The following is a 13639-nucleotide window of genomic DNA, read 5'->3' as shown; positions in this document are numbered from 1 at the left end:
TTACAATTCAGCCTTAGTGGTGGGAGTTTTGATTCATCTTAGTGATTCGAATCTTTTTAATTTTTTGTCTAAAAAGATTAGTTCATACACTTGTGTTACATCATTACACCAGCAGGTGGCAAGAAAACTTTTGTGAGTCATTTAGTTCAGAAACATTTATATTATTTCTGGGTTGCATTAACACAACTTAAATAGGTAGCCAGTGTAGAGATTGTAAAAATGGGATAATATGTTTATATCTGAACGGTGTCAACATCTGCTTCAAGCTTATTTATGTATGGATGTCAAATACTTTGGATGTTAAATACTCAAATAATGTTCCCTAACATTTGAACATTTAGCAAAAATCTTTGTTTTTTCAGCTCGACTGCTGCTATATTCAGTTATTTGTATTTCTGTCATCTTCAGTGGGTATGTGTGTGGCATGATGGGAAGTGTGCAGTTGTTCCTGTGAGTGCAGAGAGCTGATTGTCTTTTGTGATTTAGTGCCACATTTTGTGTCTGTTTGCACAGATCTCTTGCCACTGCACTGGATGTACATGTATGATAACATTAAACCATGCTTCAAAAAAAGAAAGTGAGTTTAGGTATCTTTATTATAGATTAGTGCAGATAAATGTAGACAAATGTATTCGATTCTGGAAGTTCATTACCTCTTGGAATCAGTATGGCAATGGTTAGATAAGAATGAGAATAAAACTTGATAGATAACCTTATCCAGAGGCATAGATCTATTAGAGATGTGATTTAGAATCTGCTAACAGGCCTTTCTGCTCCAGGATCTGACCAAAGAGATGAGCAGCTTTCTCAGTACATCCACGATGGATGGTCATTCCAAAACCGCCATGTCCGTAGTTATGAATGACCTAAAATAAAACATTATAAAATATAGTTTTTCCTCCCATTTCATATCATTTTCTTTGGGGAAAGCAAAGGTTTTGCCAGCAAAGGCAAATGCAGTTGGAATATCCAATTACAGTAATGATACTACAATATCAATTTTTCCTTCCATCTCATATATTTTTCCAGTAGCATGTCCATTTAGAGGCTCTGTATTAATCATAAATTATCTTGGCTATTTATGGCATCTTTCTTCATTGAAAGATGGCTTCAGATCTTCAGTGTAATTGTGATTCTTTGAACTCACCTCAAACAAGGTGTTTTCAGATCGTATGGTCTCTCTCTCCAGTCTAACTTTGCTGCGTGAGGGCCTGAGACCAGTCCAGTCCTCTACTATCTGTGCATGCTAGAGAGAAGAAAAAAACAATCCACTCATGCCACTCAAACAAACACTAATGTAGCAAGGTTAAAATGGCTGAAACTACCTGTAGACTGGGCTCAAGCTTACAGGCCGCTTCCCAGATTTTATTATGGTCAGCAGAACTGTTATGCTGATTCCAGTTTCCTTCTTGGAAAACTCCACCCACAGTGACAAAACGACTCCTGCAGAAACAAGGTATACATCACTGCTAAAACAAGACCACAATCAGGGGTATCATGCAGTCATTATTTCTGAGGGGGCATGAGATTGGGGGGGGTTGAATAATAGAGGCCGTCATGTGATGCGTTTGGGAATGTTTATTAGAAACATTCCCAAACGCATTAACTATTAGCTAGTGAAGAAAACACCAGCAATTTAGTGATGACTCATCTGAACGCCTCTGATTGGTCATTGCATTCATAAGCTCAACAAAATCGTGGGTGATTGGTTATAACGCACAGCGCTGTAAAAAGCACATCTGTCTCTGGCTCAGTGCCAGCCAGCAAACGCAGATTTAAATTTAGCAACTGATGATGTGAGGCACTGAACGATCTAATCACACTGGTGCGATTGTATCAAATATAGAAAATATTATTCAGCTATTTTTTGCCTTTGGAAGCTGCATTCAAAATTCACTTGGCTCAAAAATCTGAGGGGGCATGTTTCTGACAGGCATGATGCCTCTGACTACACTGCACTTTATTAGAAACAGAAGTTAAAAAGGAGCATGTGTTGTGTGTTATTTTAGTATTACTATTATTTTTGTATTATTAATATTATGTAAAATTGTAAAAATAATATTTTGAATTAGCTTTTATTTTCATATTTTAGTTTAAATTTGAAACTTTAAGTTTTAGCAGTTTTGTTATGTGCTTTGTTATTTTTATTAGATTTTGTATATTTCCGTTTATCTTCAGTTTTTTTTTTTTTTTTTAATTTAATTTAAGTTTTAGTTGCGAATGGATTTTTTTATTTAAGTTAATTTTAGTTTTAGTTATTTTATGTAATATTTATATTTTTCATTTCAGCTATATTTCAATTACCTCTGCATGTCTGCCTGTTTTTGGAGAATATATTCACAATGTCATCATAAAGAGGCTTACCCAGGAATGATGTAAGGTGAGTCCCCGTAGATTTTTAATGTCTTATGTGTGATGATCCAGTGCTTTAACCAGGGAGCATCTACCTGTTGAAATATAATGCATGCTGTTTTTGTGTAAAAATTCTAACTGTGTTTGACTTATATCCTATTAAATCTTACCCTAATGATCTGTCCTCTGCCTGGCTGGAGCTCAGGATCAGGTTGGAGCTTTCCTGATCGGACACCGGAGCAGTTGATGATAACATCAGCACCATCTGCCAACTGGAGCCCATTATTTTTTTCATTGCAAATACACACATTTTATGATTAAAATCACTTTAAGGGATAAGGCAAGCAGAATCTTAACATCAGTTTAATTTATTAGTGCATCTAAACCTATGTAATGTTAAAGTTATCCAGGTGTTACACTTTCCGTACTGCTTTTAACAATAAAGTTAACATATACGCTACCATTCAAAAGATTGGGGTAGGTAAGTGTTGTTATTCTAATATGCTGTTTGATGCTAAAGAAACATTTCTTATTCTTATTGTTGCTTAATATTTTTAAGGAAACTGTGATGCATTTTAAATCTATAATTCTTGATAAATAGAAAGTTCTAAAGAAAGTATTTATTTTAAACAGAAATCTTTTGTCACATTGTACATGTCTGAATAATTTACTGTGTTCTTTCTGAATTTCTTTTAAAAAAAATATTACTGAGCTCCAACTTTTGAACAGTAGTGTACAAAAACGATCAATTAAAATGAAAATGGAATTCCTCAAACCTCTTTAAATGAGCCAATTGTCCTCTGATAAAACTGGACCTGTCTTTGTCTCAACCTGCAGAAAACAAAAATGTGGCCAAAGTGTCAAAGATAGTGTTGATCATTGTAGGAAAAGAGTCATACTGAATGAGTTACACATTTAGTACAGATTTTACATAACTATATAAATGAACAATGGTTATTCTGATGCATATACAGTTGAAGTCTATATCATCTACAAAAGTTTACATCCACAAGAGAAAATAATAGTTGAATTTATAAAAATGAAGTTTACATACACTTGATTCTTAATACAGTTTTTTAGTTAGTTTTTTTTTTTAGTTTAGTGTTTATCTTCTGTAGCTTCTGAAGGGCAGTAGTAAATGAAAAAATATATATATTTAGGCAAAATAAGAAAATGTAAAAAAAGATGGATATCAAAATCATACAGTTATTATTGGAAAGGGTTCAAATGCACAAAAATGCTCAAAAAAGAATTTGTGGGTTCTGAATGAACAACTATCACTAAACAAAAAACACAGCTGTGGATCATTCAGGTAACAACATAGTATTAAGAATCAAGTGTATGTAAACTTTGAATGGGGTCATTTTTATAAATTCAGCTATTTTTTTCTCTTGTGGACTATATGTAAACATCTTTTATGTGAAATATCTTATTTAGGTCAGTACTAAATAATAAAAATATTTTGGTAAAATAATTAACATTTTGCAGATTCTGCAAGGTGTATGTAAATGTTTTATTTTGTCTGTAAAGTAAAACTGAAGAATAAGAACATTCATGTAAAAATGTGCATGTATAAGATATGTATGTGCAGACACTTTAAAAGGGACATTGGATGCAAAATTTACTTTTAGATGGTGTTTGCTTCCAAATGTGTACGAATTATCAGTGTGTGGACACAACCACCATACAATGATAAAAATCCATTCACTCTTTCTTTAATCCCAAAAAAACCTAAACAGTCTCAATTATCAAGCCATTTTGATTTTCTAAACTGTATGACATCACACTGCTCAGGCCCTGCCCACAACCGCTGATGGACTGTCCTGTATTTGCATATTTTGGCCCTCAGCCAGTTGTACATTGTCTGCCATTTTATCCCAACATCATAGCCACTATGGATGCAGTGGATTATTTTTGTTTTTAATGGCAACGCGTCACCAAATATACAAAAAATGGAGGCAAGGGGTAAGTAGTGGCTCATTATTATTTAAAGAGACATACCCAAGTATGTTGCAGACATCTCATGAAGACCCTAAAGAATCATACCAACTTGTGAAAAATGAGCATCCGGTGTGCCTTTTAACTTGGAAAGTTAAAATTGAATTATTACTTATCCATTTTCAGTCTAAATATTTATTAATCTTATTTTTTTTTAAATGTAAAGATTTCCACGCTCATCGTGGACTCTTAAACTCCACTGTTTTATTCTGTTTCATTCTTGTTCTAGATTAGATAACAGGAATCTCTCACCAGTCCATAAGCCAGGGCAGGTATGTCTTTCCTTCAATCAAGAGAGTAGTGTTAAACCACCCAAAAGTGAAAAATAAAAATAAAAAAAGGAAAAGTGACAAACATTACATTCACAAATCCAATGTATGATTAAATATATTTACATTCATGCAGTTTTATTCAAAACCAAATAATTACTACAACCATCAAATGGTATAACAACAAAAGTCAGCAGCATAAAATTATGGAAATAGCTTTGATGTGATGAGATGCAGTTGATAAGTACCTGTATCCTGGGAACATTTCTAGTTCACGTTCAGTCAGCTGGCGAAAACCCAACACAGTGTCTTTAAATGAGGGGTCCTGTTTAATATGAGGGGAGCAGAGATATTGCAGTCATTGTCACAAATACCCTAATTCTATACTGGTTTTCACTAATGCCAGAGAGTGGCCTTAGCAATTTAAAGTGGATGTTCAGATCTTTTGATTCTGACCACTTCTTTTATTCAGCTGTACAATATAGTGCTCTGCGGGACTGCTGATTAGGCCTACGTCGCAATATTGGAAATATTTTTGTTTTAAACCATGAAGGCGAACCAATGGATATCACACAAGCAACGTGCAAACTTTTGTGTAAGAGTTATGCCGGTGAATGTCTTAACCTCAGTAAATTCATTATAAAGAAAGTGAAAGTAAAAACTGACAGAGCTTTCGGCATCTGATGCTGCATTACGCTGCATATACTCTCTAGACGACGAAAGACGAATCTACTACTTCAACATAGGCTTATTACGACATATAACTGTCTTCATTTATTCCCTTTGAATTTGAAATTTTAAATGAGAATAAACAAATTTTGTGTTAAACAGGTTGTCTTTGAAAGTCGGTGCTTGAAATAATGCCACTGAAAGCCCAAAAGTCAAAAAACAGCCTAAAGACGCACAATGACCATATCCCAAATATCAAAACTCAGAATATGCCATTTCCATATCTAAAATACATATTTTACAGTCACTTTTGAGGCACACTGATCATAAACACATAAACATCTAGCACACTCTATCATAGATAGAATGCAAAATGTTTAAATACAAGCATTTCAGTCAAATGTAATTTATGCACTATTTTAAAGCTTTCACCCATGCAGACTTGACAACCCTGTCTGACAACCATGTTCTATGCACCAGAACTTGCAGTTAATTCAAAACAAAGTCACACCGCACAGACATGTTTGTTGGGTTTCAACAGCCAACTTGTTTGTCTGTGAGGCATGAATTGGCCTTTTTATTCCATTCTGTTATCACATTATAAAGAAATCTAATGTTTTCACCGGCATAGGTTCAGTGCACAGATTGTAGCCAGACTGAAGGAAGATTCCCATTTTGACTGAATCTGGAGAGCTGAGGCAACTTAGTAGATAGTCAAATGTCTCTTTATTCCATTTACTGAAAAAGAATAAAAAACACACAAGGATGTACTCCAACTAATTAATTTGCCATTCTATGCCACATACAAAAACACTTTCACACAAATTAAAGCTTACGTTTCTTTCACGTTCCCCTTGTCATAGAGATATGGCTGCCAGAATCCAGCTGCGCCGTCGCTGGTGGTGAGTGGAGTAAAGACATCAGCATACACCTCTATGGTGAGGGGGGGTGACCCTGCCGTGGAAGTGCTGGTAGATGCTTTGAGCAGTGGAGAGACCGATGACCCCCGCTCCAATGATGCACACCCTCGTGTCTACAGAAAGGTGATAATTACACTACCAGTCAGAAGTTTGGACACACCCTCTCATTAAATGTTTTTTCTTTATTTTCATGACTATTTACATTGTAGATTCTCACTGAAGACATCAAAACTATGAATGAACACATATGGAATTATGTAGTAAACAAAAAAGTGTGAAATAACTGAAAACATGTTTTATATTTTAGATTCTTCAAAATAGCCACCCTTTGCTTTGATTACTGCTTTGCACACTCTTGGCATTCTCTCGATGAGCTTCATGAGGTAGTCACCTGAAATGGTTTTCCAACAATCTTGAAGGAGTTCCCAGAGATGCTGAGCACTTGTTGGCCCTTTTGCCTTCACTCTGCAGTCCATCTCATCCCAAACCATCTCGATTGGGTTTAGGTCAGGTGACTGTGGAGGCCAGGACATCTGGTGCAGCACTCCATCACTCTCCTTCTTGGTGAAATAGCCCTTACACAACCTGGAGGTGTGTTTGGGGTCATTGTCCTGTTGAAAAATAAATGATGGTCCAACTAAATGCAAACCGGATGGGATGGCATGTCGCTGCAGGATGCTGTGGTAGCCATGCTGGTTCAGTGTGCCTTCAATTTTGAATAAATCCCCAACAGTGTCACCAGCAAAGCACCCCCACACCATCACACCTCCCCCTCCATGCTTCACAGTGGGAACCATGCATGTAGAGACCATCCGTTCACCTTTTCTGCGTCGCACAAAGACATGGCGGGTGGAACCAAAGATCTAAAATTTGGACTCATCAGACCAAAGCACAGATTTTCACTGGTCTAATGTCCATTCCTTGTGTTTCTTGGCCCAAACAAATCTCTTCTGCTTGTTGCTTTTCCTTAGTAGTGTTTTTTTTAGCAGCTATTTGACCATAAAGGCCTGATTTGCGCAGTCTCCTCTGAATAGTTGATGTAGAGATGTGTCTGCTACTAGAACTCTGTGTGGCATTAATCTGGGCTCTGATCTGAGGTGCTGTTAGCTTGCGATTTCTGAGGCTGGTGACTCAAATAAACTTATCCTCAGCAGCAGAGGTGACTCTTGGTTTTCCTTTCCTGGGGCGGTCCTCATGTGAGCCAGTTTCGTCGTAGCCCTTGATGGTTTTTGCAACTGCACTTGGGGACACTTTCAAAGTTTTTGCAATTTTCCAGACTGACTGACTTTCAGTTCTTAAAGTAATAATGGACTGTCGTTTCTCTTTACTTAGCTGATTGGTTCTTGCCATAATATGAATTCTAACAGTTGTCAAATAGGGCTGTCTAGCTGTGTGCCAACCTGACTTCTGCACAACACAACTGATGGTCCCAACCCCGTTAAGAAGGCAAGAAATTCCACAAATGAACACTGACAAGGCACACCTGTGAAGTGAAAATCATTTCAGGTGACTACATCATGAAGCTCAATGAGAGAAGGCCAGGGGTTTGCAGCGCTGTCAACAAAGCAAAGGGTGGCTACTTTGAGGAATCTAAAATATGAAACATATCTAGAGTTATTTCACACTTATTTGTTTACTACATAATTCCATATGTGTTCATTCATAGTTTTGATGTCTTCACTGAGAATCTACAATGTAAATAGTCACGAAAATAAAGAAAAAACATTAAATGAGAGGGTATGTCCAAACTTTTGACTGGTAGTGTAAGTGAATGCCTCTTTTTCCATTTGAATAATGACTGACTGTATGGTCTAAAAAGTTACTTGGAAAAAAGAAAGCCTGTAAATTCCCATATGGACACTACAAACTACTAACAAGATTAGAGTATGAATGTATTCAAGATAAGATTTTTCAGTAAAGGAAAGCTTTACTCACCAAACTTTTTTGTCTTACCTCCAAAGTGAGACTGACATTGTCCCAAGTAGGTTCTTATTTCCTGTCTTGCATGAACAGATCTTAAGCAAAAGCTTAAACCTTTTCCCACATTACATAAATAACTTAACATTACTAACTTATAAAAAATGTGCGGTATGGACTGAATTCTGAACACTGGTCTTGCTATTTTTACATGTCAGAAAGAGTAAGAGTAGTATGCTAGTATGCTGTTCGTAAAGGCGCTGTCACAATACACTTTTCATGCCACTGACTTCCATTTATACGGAAGAAGTTTCATTTTTTTTTCAAAACAGGTTTGGTGAACTCTTCCCTTGGAATGTGTTTCATGTATAAACTATAGAAGATCAACAGGAAGATCAGCTGAATTATCTACAGGTTTACAGTGTTCCATTAATGCAGATTAGATGGCATGTTTTTACATTTTGGATGTATTGTATGTTAAATTGTGTTATGTATAGAAATATTTTTGAAAATAATATTTTTTTGGAAATTTCACATTTATGAAAGTAAAATTTTGCAAGAAATAGCAACACATAATTGTAAATTTGAAGTGAGAAGGGTCTAATTTCAGAGAGTAACCAAAAACACATTTTGGGGGTTATGAATAAAGATATTTTTAACAAAATTAGAGTCACCCCAAAATACTTTGCAATAAGCACAGTTTCAAAACAAATGAGTAACTGTTCAAACTGAAGAAAAGGAGCACTTGAGGGAAATTTTTTAAATTCAGAAAGTTTATGATTTACTGGGTAGCAGTTTTGGATAATGAAAAAAATGAAGAAGCCAGACATCTTCCCATACTTTATCATTAAATATGTTATTCCAAAGACTAACACAAGTATACGGAAATCCAAAATAATAAAACCTTGTTGTACGCAACTTTGATAAAATAAATTAAATTAATCTGTGTTGTCAAAAACAGAAGAGCATAAAGAACCTTTAGGACCAGGCTTGAATAAAGGTTGGATACAATCAGGAATTGCACCAAAAACAATGGCATATTCCTTTTGGGGGAACTGGAAAAGAAAATTCTTGCATAAAATTTTCATAAGAGGAGGACACCTCCATTCATCTAAGAGCTGACTCACTAAAAGTATATTTTTATCAAACCGAAAAAAAAAAACCCATGATATTTAAATCAGTCTATTGATAATGAAACATTTCACCAACAAAAGTTGCAAACTTTCTTTTTATGAACCTCTTGACCAGAGAATTGGAGTGGAATAGATTCCAATCACAAAATACTTCCCTTTTGCCCCATTCCCAGAACTACAACAGAAAATAGATCTGAAACATGACAAACTGCACTTTAACACATGAAATCACTCTCACATGTTCAAAGGATCTGAGGGTTTTGTGTCTGTTTTGTGTGTCTGTGTCTGCACACAGACACACGTTTTGTGTCTGTGTGCACAGATCTCTTGCCACTGCACTGGATGTACATGTAGCCTATGATAAGTTAACAATAAACCATGCTTCAAAATATAAAAGTGAGTTCATGTATCTTTATTATAGATTAGTGGAGATTAATATAGAGAAATGTATTTAATTCTGGAGATTCATTATCTCTTGAAATCAGTATGACAATGGTTATTCGATTAGAATGAGAATAAAATTGATACTGTAGATAACATTATCCAGTGGCGTAGATCTATTAGAGACATGATTTAGAGTGTGCTAGCAGGCCTTTCTGCTCCAGGATCTGACCAAAGAGAGAAGCAGCTTCCTCAGCACATCCACGATGGATGGTCAGTCCAAAACCTCCATGTCCATAGTTATGAATGACCTGAGGTGAAAGAAAACAGATTGGTGTTTTAAAAAAAAAGTTAAGGAAAAGAAATACTGCTCTTTTACTATGAGCTCACCTCAAACGAGGTTGGTCCAGATTGTATGGTCTCTCTCTCCAGTCTAACTTTGCTGCGTGCAGGTCTGAGACCAGTCCAGTCTTCCACAATCCGTGCATGCTAAAGAGAAAGAAAATTGCGCAAATCTTTGGAAATATGGAAAATCACTTTTTAAATAACAGATTTTGACAACATGGGATCTACCTGTAGACTGGGCTCAAGCTTACAGGCTGCTTCCCAGATGTTTTTATGGTCCACAGAACTGTTCTGCAGATTCCAGTTTCCTACTTGGAAAACTCCACCCACAGTGACTAAACGACTCCTGCAGAAACAAACCAAAAAGGTCATGTGCATCTGTCCTGTGACAAAACTACCAGCACAGCATGTTTTCAAATACCTCTAAATGTGTTTTTTTTTCATATATACATTGACTGTGATAAAATAATAAAATGAACTCACCCAGGTAAAATGTATGTTGAATTACCTCTGGAAGAGAAATTATGTGTGGAGATCCAGTGTTTTAACCAGGGAGCATCTACCTGTTTACAAACAGCACAGAATCAAAGATAAAACTGTTCTGTTTAAAACTGAAACCCTGATTGATTTTTATCCACTAAACCTCACCCTAATGATCTGTCCTCTGGCTGGCTGGAGCTCAGGATCAGGCTGGAGGTCTCCTGATCGGACACCGGAGCAGTTGATGATTACATCAGCACCACTAACTGGCAACTTTTTTTTTTTTTTTTTTTTTTTTTTTTTGAAAATTACAGTCACTTTACAACAGGATAGATGATGTTCACAGTCTTAGGGGCCATTCAGACAGAATGATTGTTATTTATTTATTTATTTATTTATTTTTTTGAGTGTGGTTTAAAAATTAAACAGTTCAACAAATGTGCAAACCTCTTTAAATGAACCAATCTTTCTCTGATGAAACTTGATATTTCTTTGTTTTAACCTGTATAGAGAACATCAGAAATTATATATATCATTTAATATTTATATTTATATATATATAATCATCCCAGATCTCTCACCAGTGCATAAGCCAGGGCAGGTATGTCTTTCCTTCAATCATGATACTGGTGTTGAACCACCCAAAACTGAAAGAGGAAAGGTGGAAATGGAATGTTGATATGACACTTAGACCTATTATATTTACACTCTGCTAAAATTAAATATGAACCTTTAACACCAATAGTATACAGCTAAAATCAAAAAGTTTACATACACCTTGCAGAATGTGCAAAATGTTAATTATTTAGGGATCATTTAAAATGCATGTTATTTTTATTTATTGAATAAGATATTTCACATAAAAGATGTTTACTTATAGTCCACAAAAGATAATAATAGTTGAAATTAAAAATTACCCTGCTCAAAAGTTTACATACACTTGATTCTTATACTGTTTTTTTTTTTTTTAGTGATAGTTGTTCATGAGTCCCTTGTTTAAGTTAAACTGCCTGCTGTTCTTCAGAAAAATCCTTCAGGTCCCACAAATTCTTTGGTTTTTCAGCATTTTTGTGTATTTGAACCCTTTCCAACAATGACTGTATGATTTTGAGATCCATCTTTTCATATGCTACTATTACAGAAAACAATGCATTAAGAGCCATGGGTGTAAACTTTTGAACAGAATGGAGATGTGGGAAGGGTTCAAATACACAAAAATGCTGAAAAACTAAATAATTTATGGGACCTGAAAGATTTTTCTGAACAGCGGGCAGTTTAGCTGTTCAGGGACTTATGAACAACTATCACTAAACAAACAAACAAACAAACAACAACAAAAACAGCTGTGGATCATTCAGGTAACAACACAATATTAAGAATCAAGCATATGTAAACTTTTGAATGGGGTCATTTTTATAAATTCAACTATTATTTTTTCTTGTGGACTATATGTAAATGTCTATTGTGTGAAATATCTTATTCAGACCAGAACTAATTAAAAAAATAACATGCAATTTGTATGATCCCTCTTATTTTGGTAAAATAAGAGATTTTGCAGATTCTGCAAATTTTTTGACCTCATCTGTATAGGTCTGCACTGATTCAGTCAGAATGTCCTGTTGTACAGGACTTTAACAATAACAAGGTCAGCAATTTTCATTATCAAAATTGATCAGATTCAGTTGATAAGTACCTGTATCCTGGGAACATGTCTAATTCACGTTTAGTTAGCTGGCGAAAACCCAACACAGCATCTTTAAATGAAGGGTCCTGTTTGAGGGTAGCAAACAGACATCTACAAAATATATCTAAAAATATAGCACTGTTCAATGAAATGTCAATGTCAACTACTGAATATAAAACATTTTAACTAATGACAGTGTTCTTACTGGTGCAGTTTCAGTGCACAGCTTGTAGCCAGACTGAAGGAAGACTCCCATTTTCACTGAATCTGGGGAGCTGAGGCAACTTAGTAGATAGTCAAATGTCTCTTTGTTCCATTTACTGAGAAAATAAAATAAAACATTTTACTTGCTGCTACTGAATAAAAAGGGTCCTAGGTTCTTCAGGATAATTGAGAAACATAAGGATGTGCTTCAGCTGATTCAGTGACAATTAAAAACGCCTTCACACAAATAAAACCTCACGTTTCTTGCACGTTCCCCTTGTCATAGAGATACGGCTGCCAGAATCCAGCTGCCCCGTCACTAGTGGTGAGTGGAGTGAAGACATCAGCATACACCTCTATGGTGAGGGGGGTGACCCTGCCGTGGAAGTGCTGGTAGATGCTCTGAGCGGTGGAGAGACCAATGACCCCCGCTCCAATGATGCACACCCTCATGTCTGCAGAAAAAAGTGCAAATGCATTACATCTTGAGTAAATTAGAAAACGTAATTTGTTTTATGCATGTGGGAAAGTTTTTCATAGGCTTTTTTTGTAGCAGTTTTTCATTGTTTTTATTTCTTAAATTAGTTTCTGCTTTGGTATCCTATTTGCAAATAAAATTTAGCCCTATCTATTTTAATGTCACCAATCACCAATACTGCCATGTGTTTAATCTTGCAGCTTACTTAATATTGATAAAAATAGTACTTTTTTTTCTAAAAGATGCATGTGTATTTCCAAGAAAGAAAATCGTTTAAAAGGTAATACATTGCATGTACTGTAATACCAAGCTGGAAAGAATCCATAAATGAAACACATTTTCACTCACCTGAATTAAGTTCACCAGACGTTTTTGTCCAAAAAGTCCCAGAGCTCTTCTTGACTCTCTCCCTCTCTTATATGCACTGCCTTGTGCAATGCAGTGACAGACCATTTTAAGCAGAAGCCAGAATTTACTAATTAACTTCATTCCCCATTCAGTAACTTCCATAATGTAGCTGTTTTGAGTTTGAGTTTAAAGTTTTGATTATGGGGTAAAGTCCACCACGTTACACTAGGACCAGTCTCTATTTGCCCCCTCAAGATATCTGTTAAATATTACACTTGAACAAATAAATTAATTCATAGGGCATAAGAATTCATAAGAGTTTGGTCAGTATTATAAGTAATATGTTCTTTTATCTTAATAATATTTTCATAAGATTTATTTGGTAATTAACAACACTACACAAATAACACTAATGACAAATAAAATTAGCCTAGTTTTCCCAAACACTTATTAGTAGTGGG

The 13639-nt window shown here is 35.4% G+C and overlaps 1 protein-coding gene across 4 annotated transcripts; it reads right to left on the bottom strand.

Moving 5' to 3' along the window:
• Positions 1-93: 93 nt before the first annotated feature.
• LOC127165225 (D-amino-acid oxidase-like) lies at positions 94-13287 on the bottom strand. 4 transcript variants are annotated; one of them, XM_051109602.1, is made up of 12 exons: positions 13179-13287; positions 12707-12807; positions 6125-6219; positions 5912-6026; positions 4868-4944; positions 4603-4668; positions 3129-3183; positions 2523-2624; positions 2365-2447; positions 1326-1443; positions 1148-1246; positions 94-866 (listed from the first exon to the last, which is right to left on the bottom strand). In XM_051109602.1, the coding sequence occupies exons 2-12, from the start codon at positions 12803-12805 to the stop codon at positions 735-737; spliced, it is 1041 nt and encodes a 346-aa protein (XP_050965559.1). In that variant the 5' UTR covers positions 12806-12807; positions 13179-13287; the 3' UTR covers positions 94-734. The 4 variants fall into 4 exon arrangements, with proteins under 4 accessions (XP_050965559.1, XP_050965561.1, XP_050965560.1 ...); XM_051109604.1 differs by lacking the exons at positions 1326-1443; positions 2365-2447; positions 2523-2624; ... (3 more) ...; positions 5912-6026; positions 6125-6219 and adding exons at positions 10213-10330; positions 10468-10547; positions 10633-10737; ... (2 more) ...; positions 12158-12234; positions 12354-12468 and having other exon boundaries at positions 12612-12807; positions 13179-13281; XM_051109603.1 differs by lacking the exons at positions 1148-1246; positions 1326-1443; positions 2365-2447; ... (4 more) ...; positions 5912-6026; positions 6125-6219 and adding exons at positions 10030-10128; positions 10213-10330; positions 10468-10547; ... (3 more) ...; positions 12158-12234; positions 12354-12468 and having other exon boundaries at positions 12612-12807; positions 13179-13279.
• Positions 13288-13639: the final 352 nt, after the last annotated feature.

Source organism: Labeo rohita, chromosome 5 (assembly GCF_022985175.1).
Source record: "Labeo rohita strain BAU-BD-2019 chromosome 5, IGBB_LRoh.1.0, whole genome shotgun sequence".
NCBI lineage: Eukaryota > Metazoa > Chordata > Actinopteri > Cypriniformes > Cyprinidae > Labeo > Labeo rohita.
The sequence above is the reverse complement of the archived record's forward strand: the minus strand, read 5'-3'. Positions and strand labels throughout refer to the sequence as shown.